Here is a 21,760-nt window from a genome sequence, read left to right as displayed (position 1 = left end):
AGGGATAATGCCATTCAACTGTAAGAAGAGAATATTTTTTTATCCTCTTTCATTCTGCTACCGCATTTTACCCAAAGTGAGATGAGCAAAAGCATGGTAATAGGAATACCTGGTTGTGTGGCTCTCTCGGTAGCTACAAGATTGAATTGACTGAGAATCTATCAATAATTAAAGCAAGAACCTGGTACACTTGGTTTTTAATACTCTACTGTCAATAGCCCAGTCACTGAACAGCTGAAATAGAGCAAAAATCTATCCTCATTTAAAGCTTCAACTGCTTTTTCAGTTTTTTCTCCTTTTTAAAAAAGGACTTAATTGATATTTATAGGACATTCCATCCAGAAACAACAGAATACACTTTCTTCTCAAGTGCTCTTGGAACATTATCCAGGATAGATCATATCTTGGGTCACAAATCAAGCCTTGGTAAATTTAAGAAAATTGAAATAGTGTCAAGTATCTTTTCCAACCACAATGCTATGAGACTAGATATCAATTACAGGAAAAAATCTGTAAAAAATACAAACACATGGAGGCTAAACAATACACTACTAAATAACCAAGAGATCACTAAAGAAATCAAAGAGGAAATTAAAAAATACCTAGAAACAAATGACAATGAAAACATCATGACCCAAAACCTATGGGATGCAGCAAAAGGAGTTCTAAGAGGGAAGTTTATAGCAATACAATCCCACCTCAAGAAACAAGAAACATCTCAAATAAACAACCTAACCTTACACGTAAAGCAATTAGAGAAAGAAGAACAACAACAAAAAAAAAACCCCAAAGTTAGCAGAAGGAAAGAAATCATAAGGATCAGATCAGAAATAAATGAAAAAGAAATGAAGGAAACAATAGCAAAGATCAATAAAACTAAAAGCTGGTTCTTTGAGAAGATAAACAAAATTGATAAACCATTAGCCAGACTCATCAAGAAAAAAAGGGAGAAGACTCAAATCAATAGAATTAGAAATGAAAAAGGAGAAGTAACAAATTACACTGCAGAAATACAAAGGATCATGAGAGATTACTGAAAGCAACTATATGCCAATAAAATGGACAACCTGGAAGAAATGGAAAAATTCTTAGAAAAGCACAACGTTCTGAGACTGAACCAGGAAGAAATAGAAAATATAAACAGACCAATCACAAGTAATGAAATTGAAACTGTGATTAAAAATCTTCCAACAAACAAAAGCCCAGGACCAGATGGCTTCACAGGCGAATTCTATCAAACATTTAGAGAAGAGCTAACACCTATCCTTCTCAAACTCTTTCAAAATATAGCATAGGGAGGAACACTCCCCAACTCATTCTACGAGGCCACCACCACCCTGATACCAAAACCAGACAAAGATGTCACAAAGAAAGAAAACTACAGGCCAATATCACTGATGAATATAGGTACAAAAATCCTCAACAAAATACTAGCAAACAGAATTCAACAGCACATTAAAAGGATCATAAACCATGATCAAGTGGGGTTTATCCCAGGAATGCAAGGATTCTTCAATATATGCAAATCAATCAATGTGATAAACTAAATTAACAAACTGAAGGAGAAAAACCATATGATCATCTCAATAGATACAGAAAAAGCTTTTGACAAAATTCAACACCCATGTATGATAAAAACTCTCCAGAAAGTAGGCACAGAGGGAACGTACCTCCACATAATAAAGGCCATATATGACAAACCCACAGCCAACATCGTTCTCAATGGTGAAAAACTGAAGCCATTTCCTCTAAGATAAGGAACAAGACAAGGTTGTCCACTCTCACCACTATTATTCAACATAGTTTTGGAAGTTTTAGCCACAGCAATCAGAGGAGAAAAAGAAATAAAAGGAATCCAAATTGGAAAAGAAGTAAAGTTGTCACCGTTTGCAGATGACATGATACTATACATAGAGAATCCTAAAGATGCTACCAGAAAACCACTAGAGCTAATCAATGAATTTGGTAAAGTAGCAGGATAGAAAATTAACACACAGAAATGTCTTGCATTCCTATACACCAGTGATGAAAAATCTGAAAGAGAAATTAAGGAAACACTCCCATTTACCATTGCAACAAAAAGAATAAAATACCTAGGAATAAGCCTACTCAAGGAGACAAAAGACCTGTACTCAGAAAACTATGACACTGATGAAAAAAATGAAAGGTGATACAAACAGATGGAGAGATATACCATGTTCTTGGATTGGAAGAATCAACATTGTGCAAATGACTGTACTACCCAAAGCAATCTACAGATTCAATGCAATCCCTATCAAACTACCAATGGCATTTTTCACAGAACTAGAACACAAAATTTCACAATTTGTATGGAAACACAAAAGACCCCGAATAGCCAAAGCAATCTTGAGAAAGAAAAACGGAGCTGGCGGAATCAGGCTCCCTGACTTCAGACTATACTACAAAGCTACAGTAATCAAGACAGTATGGTACTGGCACAAAAACAGAAATATAGATCAATGGAACAGGATAGAAAGCCCAGAGATAAACCCACGCACATATGGTCACCTTAGCTTTGATCAAGGAGACAAGATATACAATGGAGAAAAGACAGCCTCTTCAACAAGTGGTGCTGGGAAAACTGGACAGCTACATGTAAAAGAATGAAATTAGGACACTCCCTAACACCATACACAAAAATAAACTCAAAATGGATTAAAGACCTAAATGTAAGGCCAGACACTATAAAACTCTTAGAGGAAAACATAGGCAGAACACTGTATGACGTCAATCACAGCAAGATCCTTTTTGACCCACCTCCTAGAGAAATGGAAATAAAAACAAAAATAAACAAATGGGACCTAATGAAACTTAAAAGCTTTTGCACAGCAAAGGAAAACATAAAGGCCAAAAGACTACCCTCAGAATGGGAGAAAATATTTGCAAATGAAGCAACTGACAAAGGATTAATCTCCAAAATTTACAAGCAGCTCATGCAGCTCAATATCAAAAAAAGAAACAACCCAATCCAAAAATGGGCAGAAGACCTAAATAGACATTTCTCCAAAGAAGATATACAGATTGCCAACAAACACATGAAAGGATGCTCAACATCACTAATCATTAAAGAAATGCAAATCAAAACTACAATGAGGTATCACCTCACACCAGTCAGAATCGCCATCATCAGAAAATCTACAAACAATAAATGCTGGAGAGGGTGTGGAGCAAAGGGAACCCTCTTGCACTGTTGGTGGGAATGTAAATTGATACAGCCACTATGGAGAACAGTATGGAGGTTCCTTATAAAACTAAAAATAGAACTACCATACGACCCAGCAATCCCACTACTGGGCATATACCCTGAGAAAACCATAATTCAAAGAGTCATGTACCACAATGTTCATTGCAGCTCTATTTACAGTAACCAGGACATGGAAGGCAACCTAAGTGTCCATTGACAGATGAATGGATAAAGAAGATGTGGCACATATATACAATGGAATATTACTCAGCCATAAAAAGAAACGAAATTGAGTTATTTGTAGTGAGGTGGATGGACCTAGAGTCTGTCATACAGAGTGAAGTAAGTCAGAAAGAGAAAAACAAATACCATATGTTAACACATATATATGGAATCTAAAAAAAAAAAAAAAGGTTCTGAAGAACTTAGGGGCAGGACAGGAATAAAGATGCAGATGTAGAGAATGGACTTGAGGACATGGGGAGGGGGAAGGGTAAGCTGGGACGAAATGAGAGAGTGGCATTGACATATATACACTACCAAATGTAAAATAGATAGCTAGTGGGAAGCAGCCGCATGGCACAGGGAGATCAGCTCTGTGCTTTGTGACCACCTAGAGGGGTGGGATAGGGAGGCGCAAGAGGGAGGAGATATGGGGATATATGTATATGTATAGCTGATTCACTTTGTTGTACAGCAGAAACTAACACCCCATTGTAAAGTAATTATACTTCAATAAAGATGTTTAAAAAAAAATGAATAGCATATAAAGAAAAAAAGGTTTGTAAATTTCTTAGACGATGTGAACTATGTTCCAGGGAAATCCATGCTGACTCATGACTTTGAGGAGAAAGCACATTTTCTAGATGAACTTATGTTAGCAGATTACAAAAAGAGAGATTGTAATCAAAGGAAAATCAAAACAGTTTAGATAATCTGAGATGATGATATAATGTCTTAAAATTAAAACAAGGGTCCAACACTTGTTAGCTTTCAAAACAACTGAATGGAAGAGCAGATAAAAAGATATTCTGCAGAAAAGAAAATACTTATTTACACTGAACATTTTGATATATTGCAGGTCCAGAAACACAGGTCGCAGGGAAAATGTGCTTCACCTGCCAAAACAATCACCAATACTGTTTGAGAGTAGGAAGAGCCCAGCCCTTTAAAAAAACACAGAGATTTTAAGCACGTTACAAAGAGTATTATCCTTCCCCCAAAAAGATTATTACTCTGATCTGACAAAGATATTTATGTTTCCTTAAATACGGTATTACTTTCACCGTAGTGAGGATCTCCTCACATCAAGACCAGGGGAGAGAACAAGGGATGATTGTGCCTGCCATTTTGAAAGTGAACCACTGAGTCCGCAGCAGATTAGAACTGTTCTGCCTCCCAAAGACCTTCTTATTTTGCTGACCACAGCGGGCTGCCCCAACCCCTGAAATCTTCATTATTTCTTATCCTCTGTTAGACTCAGGGCACATCTAAGCAGATGCTACTCCTGGCGCAGTCCCTGGATTTTACTAACTACAGTTCTGCTGGGAATTGGTAGATTGCCTTTGAGAAACTTGCTCTTAGAAGAGTAGGGTGACTTGACTTTGAAATCAGCAGTGAAAAAGCTCCACAAATAAAAATGGAGATGCTGAAACTCAGAACTGTTTTAAAGCAGGTTGGGGCAGTCACAACAAGGTACAACTGCCAGAGTAGACCACTTTGGTGCCAGCACACATTTAATTTTCCTCATTAATTTCTCATGTTACAATTGTTTTGCTACATGATAGGGAAGTTTCTGACAGTCATGTGGAAACCTGAATGATGACTGTGTGCAGGGGGCAAAGCAGACATAATGTGGTCTGGGAATTTTTAAACTTAGTTCTTCAATTGTTTTAAAACAGAAGTGTCATTGTTCATTTTTGAAATTGATCTTATTTTCTTTCTTCCTTTTAAGATCCAGGATGTGTTGTTTATTTTTATATGACCATCAGGAAACTCTAACCGGAAATTCTGAAATCTTAGTGCACTTGAAAGCTTTCTTTTTAAGTATAGGTGCTGAAAGCATAATTTAAGGGGTCAATAGCCATATGGGACAAAGCAAAAATCCTTGAAATGAAAGAAGAGGTATGAATAGTGTGTTTATAAATTAAATTCAAAATTGGGATAAATATACTGACCAAAAGGCCAAGAGAATTAATATTTTAGTGGTTAAATTATTTCGGACTAAGGCACAGATGGTGACATAAGTCATAACAAGAAGGTAAACATGGATGTGCTCTTGTCTGATCCAACTTGTTTAATATCCCAACACACAGATCACCAGGTGTTCCTCACCCCTATTATTTATTCTGGTGATGGCATCCATGCTGTGATTCAGTAGGACAAGAAAACTGCTCTAAGAGTCAGGAAACTTGGCTGGTTCCAGTTCTAGAAACTTGCTGTGGGACCTCGAGGAAGTGACTTAACTTCTGGCTCCAGTTTCCTCCTCTTTCAATGATATTAGTGGCACGATGCTTTCTAGGCTCTTCCCATCTTAACAGTCTAGAATTCTATAAAGCTGCCTGCTGTTTCATACTGGTTCCATGCTATGAAACTTTGGGCAAAGTATTTAACATCTCCACGTTTATATAAATTAGATTAATAAAACCAGTGGCCTGCCTGGTTTGTAATATAGTTGAAAGGAATAAAGGTGGAAATATGTACGAATATACCTTGTAAATCATGAAAGCTTTACTTTTATTTATTTATTTAACTTTTTTTAAATTAAAATTTACTTTTTTTTTAACATCTTTATTGCTTTACATTGTTGTGTTAGTTGCTGCTTTATAACAAAGTGAATCAGCTACATGTATACATATATCCCCATATCCCCTCATGGAAGCTTTAAAGTATTAACATTGTTTTTCAACTGAGTTAGTAGTCATTGGAAATTCCAATATTTTTCAGTTGTAAATAACATTTGTCCAATGTCAAGAGGTTTTTGAAAGCTGTGCTCTTTAAACTTGGGTTGAGATATATAGGAAGCTTTCCTAATTTATCAGAAGATCAGTTCTCTCTCAGTGTTTGAATATGTCATAAAGCAAAATAAAATAAGTGGCAACTTGCCTTAATGACACTGTGAAATGCTCAAGGTGTCACTTTTTTCATTCAAATAAAAAAAATTCAAATACGGTTTTAAATGTTTATTTTCTCCCTTTTAATAGACATAACACTAATAGTGGAAGCATTTTGGCCTTTGGAGATGAAGGACCAAAGATGGGTGTAATCCTGTGTTGAGGGAGGGGAAAGTAAGACTAAGAGCTGTCTTTTTAGGTCAGAGTGCAGGTGAGTAACTGTTTAGGTTTAGGATAAGATGATGTTAATAATGATGAAACCATTGGTTTAGAAAAATAAGAACCATGCAAACATCTGACTGTTCCTATGAGGACTGAAAGATACCGGTTATCTGTTCAACCCACTACCACCCTCCAAAGCTTTCCAAAACTCCTTTGCCTTTTCCTCAGCACTCCCAGGTAATAACTGAGACAAATTGGAATTTCCTAAGTTCCTAGGAAAGGGCCAAAAATATCCTCAGACAGGGAACAGGAAGCATAAAAATCTCTCTCAGGAGAGCACCAATTGTTCAGTGATTTCTAGCTTGTGTTTGGAGCTGCAGCAGAGATGCTCAGGGCACCAGCACCTCTGTGCAATCAGCACTACACCCTGGCCCAGAGGCAGGTATGTGTAACACTGAGAAACTGCCTAGGAAGCACTGATTTGAATGAGATTTTGGGCAATATTTTGGAGACCTGTCATGATTTAGAATATCAACTCGGAAGCCCCCAGCATCATGGTTCTCAAACACTGTAGGGCAGAGAATTCCTTTTTTCCCAGGGAAATCTCATGTAGAATTCATCTATAAAACAGATTAAAAAGATGCACTGGTTGAAGGAAGAAGAGCCCCCACTTCTTGCTGCTCAGCCTCCCTCACCCCAAGTTATACCCGAGGCAAGGCATTTCCATGAAGCCTCAGCCTGAAAGCCACTGATTTAGTAGGTCTTGTGTTCAAAGGTCTTTGAACCCAAGATTTTTTCCCATGATGTAATGCATTTCTACAAACAGCAGCAGCACCTCTGACTTCTCTGTCATCCTTGCTCTCCAAAACAGGGCACGTCATCTGCTAGAATCTCTGCAATGACCCCAGCGTCTGTTTCCTCCTTTCCAGACCATGGCCACCATCTAAATCCAGACCCTTCTTACTCGCTCCTGGACAATTACCAATACATGTTATAAGTTACCCTGATTCCAGGCTCTCTGCTGCCTACTGCATCCTCCATCCAATAGCCCATGTCCAGATTAATGTTGATGAATTCTCATTGAGCATCTTTTCTGCTCTGAAATCTTCAGTGGCTCCCTGTTATCCAGTACCACCAACTAGGACTATATCCCTTTCCAGAAGAAACCTGTGTCTTTTGACTTTACTTATCCTATCCCCTCAGCTTGAATTTTCCTCAATCTTAAAGATTCAACTCAAATGTCGCCTCTTCCATGAATTCACTTGTGAACTTCCCACCAGGAGTGAACATTCCTTCTAAACCCTCTTAGAGCTTTGATAACATTTAGTTGTATTACACTATTGTTTACTTGTTTTATCTCTCTGACTGGATTCTATTCCTGTTTATATCATACAAAGCAACTTGCTGAGGTAGTAGGTACCTTTTTAAAATAAGAGAATAAAAACATTAATGCTAATCAATCAAGTGTCCCTGGACACCTAAGGAATACAAGGTGGCAATATAGGGCTGAATGTACTATTCTCCATATTTCAAAATATCTAATAAAAATTGCGACACATTCATAAAAATGTACAATCAAAATGAAATGCTAATGAAATTTTTGTGTTTGTTTTTGCTTTTGGCTGAGCTTAATACAGAGTGATAACACTACTTATTTTACCAGAAGCTATCTTTTGCTATTATACATTACTTTGCCTAATTAAAAAAAGAGTTACGCTTACCACACTTCCCTTGGTAGGTGTTACCAACTCAGTTAACACGCCTCCCCCATTCCAATTCACATGTTGAAGTTCTGTGCCTAATGTGAGTGTATTTGGAGGTAGGGCATACAAGGGGCTAGTAAAGGTTAAGTGAGATCGTAAGGGTAAGGCCTTAATCTGATAGAACTGGTGTTTTTATAAAAGAGGGTGAGATCTCTCTCTCTCTCTCTCTCTGCATGTGCACAGGATCAAGGCCATGTGAGGACTCAGAGAGAAGGTGGCCATCTACGATCCAGGAAGTGAGCTCTCACCAGAAACCAAGCCTGATGGCACCTTGATTCCAGACTTCTAGCCTCCAGAAAGGTAAGAAAATAAATTTCTGTTGTTTAAATCTCCCAGTCTGTGGTATAACGTTATGGCAGCCTTAGCAAACTAACACAGTAAGCAAAACATTTCAAAACCTGAGGCTAGAGGGATAGGAGAAGCAGTAGAGATTCTTGGGCGTGATTGTCTGGGGGACCGCTACTGTAACACCTTCCTTTCTTCCAGGCTAACAGCACACTCCACAAGTGACTGCTGCTAGCAGAGCTATCCTCCTGGTCCAGCAGGGTGGAGGCTACCTGGGTTTGTCCCAGACGGAATCACTGATGCCTTGCCTGGTTCCTCTCAGCTCTTAATCACTGTGAGCTGAATGAATAACTCACTTATTTCAGACATGTTGTTTTATATAGTGCTTGAAAATTTCTAGGAAAGAAGTTAACAGCTTATGTGTCTTTTAGGTCTGACTTGAATCCTTTCAGTTGCCAAACTCCATTTCTTTCCATATTTTCCTTTATAAAGAAAAATTTGTAAAGATAAATAGTTTCTAAGCCTTCATTCAGTTTTCCTATGATTGACATACTTTGTCTAATCATTTCCCCTGAGATCCTGCTTTTACTACAGTTCAAGTTCCTTCTTTAGCCTTCTATCAAGTTCTTTTAAGTTGGAGGTCCCTAAAGTAAACTCAGGATTCCACTGAAATGACTAATGCTTAGCATATTTGGAGATACATAAATACATATACATTCAGATATTATATCAATCTTTATTCCTATTATGCCTAAAGAAGAACCTCCTATTGTTATTGAGATGATAGAGTGAGTTTAACTCTATAACTTGAAAAACAAGTCAAAGTATAAACATACCACTAATTTAAATGTTCTTTAAATAGACTCATCAGCTTCTAAGACCACTCTGGCATTCCTGGATGATACTGGGGACCCTTGTTAGCTGAGGTATTGTAAGACACTCTGAGATTTAGAAACAGACATGAGAGGGTCATTTACAGGACAGAGATTAAGAGCTTGGAGCCAGATTCCCTAAACTGTGATCTTGGGTAAATTACTCAACTTCTAGATGACTCAGTTTCCTCAAGTGTAGAATAGTGCTAATAGCAGTGCCTTCCTCATTACGTTATGAGTAAAATTAGTAATACACATAGAGCACCTCAAACAATGCCTAGGACACAGCTAGTGCTAAGCAGGTGGTTAGGCATTAAAATCAAAAGGATGACAGCTGTCCTGTAAGGCTGTTACAGAATAACAAGGGGCCCTCTCAGGGCTGTGGCGGCATCAGGAGACCTGGAATGGGCCAGGAGAATGGAGATGACTCTGCTGATGCAGGAGGAGGCCGAGACGCTGTCTCAAGAGCACTTTCCTGCAAATCTCAATCCCTCTAGGGAGGTTCCATCTTGAGGGCTAGCCTTGGCAATTCTCATTCCGGGGAACTAGCTCTTCCATATCTCTTATCAAGTATCTTTCTAGTTTAGGCCAGAGACCACACTCCTCACTCCCCGAAGACACATTATCCTGAATTAGAAAGCCTCCCTTGTTAGCAAGAGAGACGTTATAATCCCACTATTTCCTAAGAGTCTGGCAACGCCCTGTTTCCAAGAAGGTTCCACGAGTAAATTCTTCCCGTCTCTGCTCCCTTCCCCTCAAGGACACAGATCTCCAGTGGTCCTGTTTCTAGGGTGTGTGTGCTGGGAGTAGGAAACCTTCCTTATCATTTCATGTCTGTCTTTTTTGTCTGTTTGTTTGATATCCTCTAAGCATTTTAAAAAACATTAAAAATATTATTATTATTCATGTCTTTCTTTAAGTTCCCTTCCTGAACACCTGCTGCGTGTGGGCCAGGGTTTCAGGAAGTGACGTTACCTTCTCAGCTCCTCCAGATGCCTTGAAGCAGCAATTTTCTTTGAAGCTTGATTTTTATTCTAAAGTGCACCTTTCCAGGCCAGGGGCTAGTACCCGGGTGGGCTGTGAGCTCTCTCACTAGCCTCATGCAGCCATGATTTGGTTTTATTTTTTAGGCCTCTCTATAATTATGTCAAAAACGCTTCCCTTTTCTGGATTCTCAATTTCCTGAAGTCCATTAAAATCTAAGCCCAGCTGCATTTTAGAGACTAGTGCTTCTTATACTTTAATGTGCATGTGAACAACCTGGGCATCTGGTGAAAATGCAGATTCTGATTCCAGAGTGGGACCTGGGAGTCTGCATTCCCAGTACGGGTCCATGTGCTGCTGGTGCCGCTGTCCTTGGGCCACATTTGGAGTCTCCACGATTTCAACCCCTCCTCCCCACAGTCATTCACACCCCCAGGGCAGGCTCCCTCACACACTGGCGATTCTGACTTCCAGAAAGGTCCTTTAAAATATTTGCTTCCAAATGTTGCATTCTGCTCAATCTAGAGCAGGCTATCAAATTAAGCTTCCTCTTTACCTTGTCATGAAGGCTTAGTTGGTGGCATTTTTGTGTCTACTATAATGCAGTGATTTCAGTTGATGTTTATAGTGAATTAATAATCCCTCACTGGCTCTTCCTTCCTTTTGTGCAGAGTGAAAAGACATTCTCCTCTCTGGACCCTCTGTCACATGTCACTTAAGTGTTAGAAGACTCAGGGACACAAGTCCCCATGTCCCTTATCTCGTCCATTGTCATCCTTCTTGTTTTTCCATGTGGAGCTTCATGCTTAGGGTCACCCTGAAGGGTCTGGAGAGGGCAGATGGCAGCAGGAACCCTGGCATGGGAGACCATTAATATTCATTGGACACACTTAGGTGTCTGCACCGGATGCTGGCTGGGAAACCTCCTGGGCGTGTCATCTTGGAAAGGCTCATGTCCGTGGCTGGGCCAGTGCTCTGTCCTGCAAACCATCCTCAGCTCTGCCCCTGAAGGAAGCAGGAAAAAGGACTCTTAAACCATCCCCACCCAACCCTCTTAACCAGATCAGGACCCTGTGTTTCCCTCAGGTTCTGGATACTAAATCTTGGGGTTCTAACTAGGATAGCAGCTGTGACTCTGAGTGATTCTGTTCCTTAGGTCAGCTTCCCTTTAAGTAGTTTACAATTTGATATATTTATTAGCCAATTATAGAACTTGGTTGCTTGAAGGAACCTTGATTTTGTTTTGTTCTTTTCAAGCTGTCCCAGGAGGTGAAGGGACTTACCCAGGTTCCTTTAACTGGTAAGGGTAATCTGGCTGTTAGTGGCATGGCCAAGAACCCGAATAGTTAGTTCCAGACTCACGGTTCAGTGCTTTTCCCACTCCACTCAATTCTGGGAGACTCTCCTACTGATAATTCAACTTAAGGTTAACTAGAAACAGTGAAGAGTAAAGTGATAGTATATTAGAAGTAAACAATTCTTCTCTTAAAGATATATCTGTGTATATATATATATATCTGTGTGTATACATATATATATTTTATTAAAAAATATATATTTTACTTAATGATCCCCAGTTCTAAAGCTAAGGATGATTCAGTTGATTGAAATAATTTGAAAGAAAATAAGGCTGGAAGTCAGAAGACATAGTTCCTGGTACTGCTGCTAATGAACTTTGTGTCCTTGAGTGAAGCACCCCAACCCCTCTGAGACCCAGCTTCCTTACCTACAAAATGAGAGGGTTTGAATCTCTAAACTCTCTTTCTAGATCTAACATCCTATGATCCCTTTGATTTTATGGTTCCCAGTGCAAGGTCCAATAGAGTTATACATCCAATAATAACCACCCACTGGCTCCGCATTCAAACACGTCTCCTCTATGCTGAATTCTGTGCTTCAATAGAGGCTTCAGGGCTTGTCTCTGATGAGAGGAATTTCAGGGTGTCTGCTGGCATTGATCACGACAGACAGCAATTCCAAGGGAACAATATAGAATGAGGCGGTTATTCATGCACTACAAAGAAACACTGGTCCATCTCCAGGCATTCAGACTCAGTTCAGTCTCCAAATAACAGGCATTTAGCACCTCACCTGTGACCTGGGGATTAACAGAATCACAGATGACAGAACTGCTCTGCTGCTCCTAGGACTCATGGCATATCAGCAGGAAGAGAGGTTACACTTAGGGCACGCTTAGCTTGTCAAATTATATCACTGATCATCAAAGGGAAACATACACACTGTGGCTGTGAACCTTGAAAGGCACTGTGGAATAATTCTGTGTGGAAGAAGCAGCCAGCCATGATTTTAAACCCTGAATTTGTGCTCTGGCTCTTGCAGTGATTCTAGATGGTTCTACAGCCCTGGCATCCCACGGTACAAGGCTTTTTAGACATTTATCTCGCCTTCCGCTTGTGTCTATATTATGCATTCCTTTGGGTCGACATTTGGCTTTACAGAGCTGCTCAGTGCAGTGTGCCATGCTGCAATTCACTTTGTAAACAGACAACAGTATTGCATGTAACGGTCACGTCCAAGGTGAGTTTTAGTGAAGACATCTTTGATCTCTAGACATCTCGATTTCCTTTAAAGTAATCATGCCACTCCATGTAATGGAAGGCATAATTTCAAAATAAATATTAATATACAGAATCTGCACTGTGCTCAAGCATCCTTTTAGCTGTAGTATGCAGCATGGATCACTGCTCTAGTCTCCAAGGGGCTTGGGCTAATGCAGCTGTTAATGTTATGGGATTCCTCCAACTCATTGGTTCTCATGGAGTCATAAACATTGATACTTCACTCCATTTAGGTAAACACTAGATCTCTAGCCTCCAACAAAACACAACACACAAACTAAGAAATTCCTGGAAGTGAAAAGAGGGCCATATTACATGTTACTGAAAGTACATTTGACCACCCCCCACTCCTTTTTTTTTTTTAAGAGAATTTGTTTCTTCGTGTATTTTTTTTTTTTTCCTTTATGTAGAGGATTTGGGCTTGAATATGGACAGCTTCCCACTACCAGTCAGCCTCGGAATGCTGTTTTCCCCAAGTTTCTCATGATAAAAAGACTCAGATTCAGAGCCGACTGCTTGGCAGCTGAATTTCATTAAGACTTTGATGGGAAACTTAAGTTGGAATTACAAACATCTGTGGTTAAACTTCCCTTTAGTAAACCATTTCCCAGAATTTAACTTTACCACACTAGGAGCAAAAAGAAAAGCAATTGAAAAAAGAATGCTGCTTTTTGGCAAATGCTGGAGTAGATATTTAAATATTCTTCTATGTGGTCACTATATCTCAGTCAAGTAGCAGATTATTTGCTTTAGAAAACACAAAAGTAATTGTTTGGAAATGCTAAGTTTTGGAACTCAAAGCATGTACTGGCAATCTGATTTTAATGGTTTCTAACCAATCAAATGTCTCATAACTATGTCTGGCCATCATTATATTTATGTGGTTACTTTGAGTAAGGAAAAACCCTAAAGGATAGGCGTGTTTTTGGCATTATATGCTTCAAGAATCTATGACAAGTCAGATTTTAGAACTTAATTGTGAAAGGGGGAAAAAAAAAGGTTATAGTCCTTGTCATAGCAAATATGCTGGGTTTTTTGTTTAGTTTTTTGGGTATTTGGGAAAACTGACTCATTTCTCTTAACTGCTCAGATTATCCTATTTCTGGGGAAAGGTTATGTTTAAAGAACCATTAGGGATACAATGATTTTAATAGTTAAACTAGTCTCCTTCTTGTCCAATGTTGGATAATCAGCAAATTTGTAAGCAGAAGTTGAAAGTAATCAAATTTACAGAATAAGTAAAAATTTAGATGAAAATAGACTGATACTACAAATCTGAACTCGCAGGTAGATAAAAACAGATAATGGAAGAAAAAGGGTGAGGAGGGAGGGAGAGAAGAGAGAATGAGGGCAGACTTTGAGTTAGTTAGCTTATACACACGATTTCACTTCAATTTCACAAATATCTTGCAAAGAAAATACATTTGTATTCATTTTAAAATCAAACAGACCGAGCCTCTGAAAAATGAACTAATTTGCCTAAAGTCAAACAGCTAGAAAGTAGGAGAGCTGGATTCATAGCACATCTGTCTGGCTAGATGCCCACATTGTGCCTTTGATGAAAGGTGAATTTCAAATGTCGTAAAGCAGAGACTGCAAATAAACAGTCCTCAAATGTGCTTCCCACAGGGCATTAAAAAAACTGAGTCAGCAATTTCACTTAAGAATCCAGATTCTGTCTTGTAAAAAACAGAAGGCCTGGCAACACTGAGAGGCGGGTGCCCTCTGGAAGAGGCATCCCTTCCTCTGCTGTTGCTTGGGTCCCACCACTCACAGGATGCGTTCCTTTCCCTGCCCAGTTATTTTTTGCTCGGCCTCCATAAAAATCTGAGTTTTAAAACTGTCTCTGTTCCATAGGATCAGCAATTCCACTTCTAGGTATGTACTCAAAAGGACTGAAAGCAGGGACTCAGATGGATAATTGTAGACCAATGTTCATAGCAGCACTATTCACGGTAGCCTAAAGGTAGAAATAACTCAATGTCCATCAACAGACAAATGGATAAATAAAATGTGATATATACATACAATAGAATATTATTCAGCCTTAAAAAGGAATGAAATTTGGACAAATGCTACAACATAGATGAACCTTGAACACATTATGTTAAGTGCAATGAGCCAGGCACAAAATGACAAATACTGTAGACTCCACTTATATGAGATACCTAGAGTAGTCAGATTCATAGAAATGGAGAGTAGAATGGTGGTTGCCAGGGCCTGGGGAAAAGGCTAACAGGAATTATTGTTTAATGTGTATTGAGTTTGAGTTTGGGAAGATGAAAGTTTTGGAGATGGATGGTAGTGATGGTGATGGATGGCGATGGATGATGATGAATGGTGAATTACCTAATGTCACTTAAAAATGGTTAAAATAATAAATTTTGTGTATATTTTACCACAATTAAAAAAAAACATTTCTTCTGGTTAAATCTGAGAACTCTGGAATTACAGCAAATGGAATTCTCTGTTTTCCAGCAGTTTTATAATAAATTCTGTAAGATAGGCCATGTAATTTATGCTACTCATCTAGCAGGCACTGCATAAATGGTCTTTGAATGGTATTTTATATATCTTCACTTTAAGAAATTCCCAAACTTTGACTAAAATTGTTCCTACAGATAGTTCTATTTACCTCACCACATTTTTCTAGATATTCTTGCACAGTTGAATTACTTTCATAAACTCCTTCCTAGCTGGGTCACTTACTAGGCAGGTTGCCTGGGCAAATGCTCTGTGCCTCAGTTTCCACGTTTGCAAAATGAGATAATAACTACACCAATCCCACTGAACTGTTATGAGGGTTAAGGGAAATAACTCATGGAAGGTGCTTAGACCAGTGTCTGGCATGTGGTAAATACTCAATGAGTGTCATCGATAAGCCACGCTGTTATTATTATTACCATTACTGTATTCCAGTCCTTCTAAAATAATGTTTCCCAGGAACTTTCTTTGGTGTTTGATGAGTAAGTGGCTGTGCCCTACTGGCCTAGCCCAGGAGTAATACTTTTTCCACATTAGCCCCCTGGCACTTAGCTGATAGCCGCTCTTACAGAACATAAATTCATTCTGCTTTATATAGTGGCTATGTGTATATATTTCTATCTTAGATTGCTTACTCCTTGAGGGTAGGGATGTGACTCTGCCTTCTTTCTGTCCCTCCTGGCACCTGCTTTATTACTCTGTACATGGTAGGTCTCCAAACCTGCTCTTTGGATGGCATTAAGTGAGTGAAACAATGACTGCATGCCAGGCTGGGGGTGGCATGTGGGTGTTAAATTACCAACTGCTCTGTGAACAGCAGTATAGAATGATGGCCCAGGCCAGTGACTGGAAGTCTTGATGTTGTTCTACAAAGCCTTTCTCAAAGTAAGGGAGCAAGGTAAGGCAACGGAAAGCAGATAGTGAAAGGGATCTGAGCTGTCTTTTAATAAACATACTACAATCCTTTAGTGGCAGGGCACCTACCTATGTGTTGGAGCACGGGATCACAGATCAACCTGAAGGGAGTCTAGAAGAAAAGTCCCTCAAAATTAGTCTAGTTCATATTGCTTTTTTGTTTTTAGCAAGCAAGTTTGTCTAGCGCGAGGTACATTTGTGGTTCATGGGGCACGAATCTTCTTGGAGGGAAGCTAAGAAGAGCAACTGCAAAATCCAGTCAGGTTATCAGGAGATAAACTCCTGGTTTCCCCTCTCAAGGAAGTTTGCTCAATATTGTCAATTATTTCCCTTATTTTCTCAATAATCTACCAAAGGCAGTAACAGCACCATCGCCTTCCACCACCTCCCGCTTTGCCCTTACAGCAAAGTCCCCACTCCTCTCTGAGTCTCTGGGTGGCTTCTTTCCAGCCACGAAGGATATAGACAACAGAGCTATGGCAATATTAAGTAAAATAGCACCATAAAATAAAGTTCTGAGAAATATTCCCAACTAAGGGTTTCTTTTAATCAACCTCTAACCTGTGTTCTTGACCTTGTTTAACTCCTGCTTCTTTTTGATAGACAAGAATGTCACTCTTGTAAGATGTGACAGGGTAAGATGTGACAGGGTGAGAGAGTGGCATGGACATATATACACTACCAAATGTAAAATAGATAGCTAGTGGGAAGCAGCCACATAGCACAGGGAGATCAGCTCGGTGCTTTGTGACCACCTAGAGGGGTGGGATAGGGAGGGTGGGAGGGAGGGAGATGCAAGAGGGAAGAGATATGGGAACATATGTATATGTATAACTGATTCACTTTGTTATAAAGCAGAAACTAACACACCATTGTAAAGCAATTATACTCCAATAAAGATGTTGAAAAAAAAAAAGAAAAAAAAAAAAAAAAGAATGTCACTCTTCCTAAGGACACTCTGGTACCCTCTCCTGCGGGACTGTTCCCATCTCCATCCCTGCATCCCCTCCCATTCTTCTGCATCTCCATATTGGCCAAGAAGACTTTTGCCTTGTTTCACTTGCTATAATGTGTGTAATAAAATTAAGACTTTCTTTTCTTAAATGTGGAATATTAGAATACTAAATACACTTTTTGACACTACCTAGTTTCCCCTTTGCCCACCCCCACCTACTGAGAATCATTGTTCTCACCATATACTCAGAAATAATGGACTCAGTAAATTATCTGCTTGTAAAAAAGCAGGTAGTAGGAAAATCCTACCAACTAGCACAGAGTTACCCATGGTGCTCCTCTTTTCAAATTCTCTGCATCCTGGAGGAGCTTGTGCTTATTTTAGAAGGAAAGGAGGGGCCTTCCTTCTTGGTCAGCCCATGCTTCCCATCCTTTTATTCAATGCATGTTGAATGTATTTGTTCTCCTAACCCACACTGTGCACCCGTGTGCCCTAGTCTGTGCTGAGGGTGGAGAGGACGCCAGTCCTGCTATGGAGGAGCGTGGGAGAGCCTTAGGAAGGCCGTCAGCCTAGCACCTCCCACTGCTCCATGCTTGCTTTACTAGTTTTCTTTCTTCCCTTTGAAGGAGAATTGAGGAATGACCATTTATATATATATCCGATTCAAATAAAATGAATGTATTTTTAGAATATCCTTCCATCCACCTCTCCAAACGCCCGCGAATGATGTCTTGTATGAGTCCATGTTCTCTTTTTCTCTACAGATGAAATATAACCTCCTGAACCAATTCAGTGGAGTGGTTGTACCATGTTATTAAATCTCCAGAATGTATTTGCTTTCAGGTCTCCTTACTGTCTATAAAAAGCATGGGAAACCCGAATGGTGGGGCGTTGGGATCGCTGTGGGACTGCAGGCTGACTGGAGGGCATTATGTGAAACTATGCAGTGGGAACATAATTACCCCAATCCCACCCTCTCTACATCATATGACCCTCCGGAATGACTAATAGATTCTTTCTGTTTCCCTAAACCAAAAGCCTCAACGGGCATTCTGAACCTATTAGTCTCCAACAGTATTACAAATTTAACATACTACGTGACACTCTTTTTGATTGGAAGGATACAGACAAGCAATATTAAGTAAAATAGCACCATAAAAATAAAGTTCTGAGAAATATTCCCAAATAAGGGTTTCTTTTAATCCAGCTAGCCATGTATTTTTTATAATAATAATAAAAACAACACGTAGGATGTATAAAGCATTTATACATGTTAGTCACTGTGTTAAGTCCTCTATGTATTTTATCTAATTTCATCACAGTAACTGTATGAAATATGAAGTAGACATCAATAACTTATCTAAGTCTCAGTTTCTTTATCTGCAAGTTGGGCATCTGTAGTTTGCCCAAGGTAAGGAGCAGGCAAGCTGAAATTTGAACTTGGGACCATCAGACTGCAAAGCCTGCAATCTAAAACCCTCTGCTGTGCTGCCTTCATATTATTTCACTGAACATATGAGTATATAAGCAATTGCCCAGGGTTTCAGCAATAAATTTAAGGTTCCCTAAAAAATCAAATAATTATTTTCTTACTTTTTGTGAGATGAGAGTTACAAAAAGTTATGTGTGCCTGTCTTTTTAGAATTAGCAGGTAAAAAGACAGGATGCCCAGATAAACTGAATTTCAGATAAACAGTGAAAAAAATTTTAGTATAAATACATCCCATGAAATATTTGAGACATAACCAAAATCTATTTGTTGTTTATCTGAAATTCAAATTTAATTGGGTGTCCTGTATTCTATCTGGCAATCCTACTCTTAAGCATTTCATTCTGGAACTTTCCACTCAAAGCAACAGGTGGAGATAATGCTTCCTGGGGGGTTGATTCCAAGCCTGTAGAGAAGTGAAGCCTTCTCATTGTGTGGAGTGTCTCTTGGTCTGGCTTCTCCCCATGTCTGAGTACAAAGTTGACCAGAAGGCGTGCCCCTCTTTCTCATGGGGATTACATTTCACACCACAATGGGAGTTGGTATGCTCTGGCCCTACCCATCCTCCCCCTCATTTTGGGGTGTGGGTAGGGCTCACTCCTGGAGAAGGACCATCTTCATGCATCTTAACAGTAGTTTAATTAATAACTACGGTTATACTAACAATTAGTAGGACTAATAGCAATAATCCAGACTTCAGTGCTGTTAGAAATGGCACTAGAAATGCATCAATGGCATTAGAGATGTATAAATCCACATAACTGCTTTGGTTCTATAGTTGCTGTAATCATAGCTATAGGGGGTGTGTGTGTGTGCGTGTGTGTGTGTGTGTTTGTGTGTGTGTGTGTTGTTAGGTCAACTGCTCTTTCCTTTCCCATGAACTTAGGTGACTTCATTTTCCTCCTATTTAGCATCTCCCACGCCCTGGACATGCTGTTGTCTGTCTCGGCTCAGGGGGTTCTTAAATTACTTACTCTGGATTCATCCACCTCTACCCAGTTTCTACACTTTGGTTATGCTTTTAACATAAACGCTTTTGCAAGGGGTTCAAACAGCAGCTCTTTGAATAAGCATATCATCAGTAGCATATCTCCATCATTTTTACATTTGGGATGGGGCTTGACTTTCATCATGACTTCTTGTTTCTGGAATATAATGGCTTGTGTCTATTTGAGGTATCTGCTCTGCAGTTTCCTAACAGCTTCTTCAGTGCCCTCACCCACTCTTCACCCTCCCCTGTTGCAGAGGACCTTCTGTTTAATTTGTGACAAAAAGATTAGTCCTGCAATGTTGTTCCCACTGTCCTAACATCACAGAGGAGCAGGAAGCCAGTGACAGGGCACACACGTTAAGTGGTGTGGCTTGACAACAATGACTCTATTGGGACAAGCGGCGGAAAGTCACAGACGTGCTACTGCAGCCCCAGCTGAGAGTCTAGCCTACTAACTCAGAGTATGCAGGACACATGCCCTTTTACCAGCTTGAACAGGGATGTGTTCCAAAGCCTCAGCTCTCAAATCACAAAGTCCAAATCCAACATACAAAGTAAAACTCTTTATTTCAAGTTTCTGAACTGACCCGTCCAGGTGAAACTCATAAGGCGGGTGGGGAAGGGAAAGAGGGGGGGAGAGAGGGGGACACAAGTGTGACACACACAACACGGGGCACAGGTGCCCCAGCAGGGTGACAATGGCAGGGGCACTGTACCTTGGCAGCAGGCGGCAGGCTTCCAAGAGCCACGCGGGCCTCGATGGTCTCAGGCGGGTCTAGTTGGCCGACCGCTGAGCTCCCTTCAACGTCAAAAGGAAAAGCGCTGTCGTCCCCAGACGCGGCGCGGGAGCAGGCGGCGCCCCAGAAGAGCCACAGGGGCAGGACTGCGTACCAGGCTGAGCTCAAAGCCATCTCTCCGCTGACATCCGACAGGGCTCTTACAGGGGCTCGGCCACTGTTGGTCCTCGCCGGTCCCCCCTGTGGTGCAGCGGTGCCTCGCTTATTTTACCTCCTGTGCGTCTGCAGTATCCAGATGTGGGAACTCAAGGCAGCTCAGGGAGCAACTTCGTAGAAAAAGGAAGAGTGAGAGAGTAAGCCAGAGCCTGCCCCACCCCCCCTTCTCTCTCTCTTTCTCCTCTTTCTGTCTTCCCCCTCCGTTTCTCTCTCTCACTTTCTCTCTCCCTCCCCAGAGGCTCTGGCTGAAGAATGTACAGATGGATGGAGCTTAAAGCTCAGCATCAAGAGGCGGATGCGTTTGGGGCGAGCCCCGCGAGCGCCGGCCACCTCCTGTCCCTGGCGGTCGGGATTGAGGGCTGCGCTGTCCTGGCTTCCTTCCCACACCCATTTTCACCACTCCCTTTTTACCTTCACTTCCAGGCCCTCCCCCTCCAAGCTGGTCTTTCAGACACCGTGGCCGGGCCTTTCCTGGCGGCCTCCCCTCCCCTCTCAGTTTGGAGCCCCTCCAAGGGCCCCAGATGAATATTCAGCTTTTGTGATGGCTTCCTCACATCTCTTATTTATTTAGCCAAGGTGCCGGATGTCTTATCTATATTTATGTACATCTTTTATGTGGCCCTGCTAGTTTGCAGTGAAGTGGGTGGAAAAGGGATTCCTGGGCTGGAGCCGGAGGCGGATGCGCTCAGATGGCAGAGGGGGAGGGCACCCACTCTCTTGGGCAGTGTTTCTCATCTTCTAGAGACAGGCTGCCGCGCTGTTTGTGCTCATACCTTCCCTGGAGACTGGCTGGCCACCCTCTTCCCCCTGACGGTCTTCACCCAGAGGGCTCGGGAGAAGAATATCTTTCACTGCAGCCCTGGAAAATGACTTCATTACTCAGATGCATGAACTTTTATTTACAAAGAACATCTTGTTTTCGTCCTAAAGAGGTGCTTTGTAAGGGGCCCGGAACAAGGCTTGCAGTGTATGAGCCTGTCAAATATACTGCCACAGCTCCGACCTCTTCC

At 40.6% G+C, this 21,760-nt stretch overlaps 1 protein-coding gene across 4 annotated transcripts in view; it reads right to left on the bottom strand.

Moving 5' to 3' along the window:
• LAMA4 (laminin subunit alpha 4) overlaps window positions 1-21,349 on the bottom strand; it is a 148,552-nt gene extending 127,203 nt beyond the window's left edge. For 2 of the 4 annotated variants that reach the window (XM_057528166.1, XM_007190726.3), the window contains exon 1: window positions 20,514-20,961. In XM_057528166.1, the coding sequence (XP_057384149.1) occupies window positions 20,514-20,708 (195 nt within the window). In that variant the 5' untranslated portion in view covers window positions 20,709-20,961. The other 2 variants (XM_007190723.2, XM_007190724.2) reach the window with 2 other exon arrangements.
• Between the last annotated feature and the right edge of the window lie 411 nt (window positions 21,350-21,760).

This window comes from Balaenoptera acutorostrata, chromosome 14 (genome assembly GCF_949987535.1).
Source record: "Balaenoptera acutorostrata chromosome 14, mBalAcu1.1, whole genome shotgun sequence".
NCBI lineage: Eukaryota > Metazoa > Chordata > Mammalia > Artiodactyla > Balaenopteridae > Balaenoptera > Balaenoptera acutorostrata.
The sequence above is the reverse complement of the archived record's forward strand: the minus strand, read 5'-3'. Positions and strand labels throughout refer to the sequence as shown.